The sequence below is a fragment of the Hipposideros armiger genome, unplaced genomic scaffold (genome assembly GCF_001890085.2).
Source record: "Hipposideros armiger isolate ML-2016 unplaced genomic scaffold, ASM189008v1 scaffold_108, whole genome shotgun sequence".
In the NCBI taxonomy this organism is placed as follows: Eukaryota; Metazoa; Chordata; class Mammalia; order Chiroptera; family Hipposideridae; genus Hipposideros; species Hipposideros armiger.
The window spans coordinates 3,390,488-3,391,243 of record NW_017731458.1 but is presented as its reverse complement, the minus strand read 5'-3'; the positions used below and the strand labels follow the sequence as shown (position 1 = coordinate 3,391,243).

At 47.1% G+C, this 756-nt stretch overlaps 1 protein-coding gene across 1 annotated transcript in view; it reads left to right on the top strand.

Annotated features, from left to right (window-relative positions):
- Positions 1-751, top strand: part of LOC109385104 (sperm-associated antigen 5-like) — a gene marked incomplete at its 3' end in the record, with an annotated part of 8,760 nt that extends 8,009 nt beyond the window's left edge. Inside the window, exon 3 of the mRNA XM_019646977.1 lies at positions 209-751. Within this exon, the coding sequence (XP_019502522.1) occupies positions 209-751 (543 nt within the window). The remainder of the gene's footprint in view (positions 1-208) is intronic.
- Positions 752-756: the final 5 nt, after the last annotated feature.

The window sequence follows — 756 nt, the reverse complement described above, 5'->3', positions numbered from 1 at the left end:
ACCCAAAATGGCTTCCTGGCTTTTCTTTCCCTGCTGTTGGGTCTCTGTAGTGAGCAGCGAGGCTTGCTTAGCCAAGTTCTTACCTAAGCAGAGGTAATGAGAACTGTTTTCTTTTTTTGAGTTTAGACAGTATTCTGCATCCATAATTGTGTATTGAATGGAACCAGAATTGACTGCCTTAGTCAACTGCTTTTGTTTCCTTGGGCAGGAAGGCAGCAACAACTCATCTCCACTGGATTTTGAAAATGCTAAGATGACAGACTCCCCGTCAGAACAGTTCATCCATCCATCAAAGTGGCTAGAAGCTTGTCAACATAAATTAGATGATCAGCCCCTAAATCTGATCCCCCAAACCAGTTCTGCTCCCAAAACATCTGAGGAAGCAGTGGACCCACTGGACAACAATGTGATTAAAACTGTGGTCTGTGTACCCTCCCCAGGAGGGCCACAGCAAGACATTACACTTGAGGCCCATTTAGATACTATGGCAGAGACAAACAGTTTTTCTCTAGATGAGTCTTTGAGGCCAGGAGATCTGCTGAGAAGCAGGGTGGCACCCTGCATGGAAGAAAGCCTTTCAGTTCCTGCTACGCCTGAGAAGCCTACATTTCAGAATCCTCCATCCCATCTCTTGGAGTTCCCACCAGATCCCTGGTCTGAGCCACAGCTACACTGCTCCAAGGAAAGCCTGAAGGATAGTAGGTCTGAGGCTGCGCCTGAGGACTTAGTCTCTTCTGAAAGTAATGCCTTCTTGCC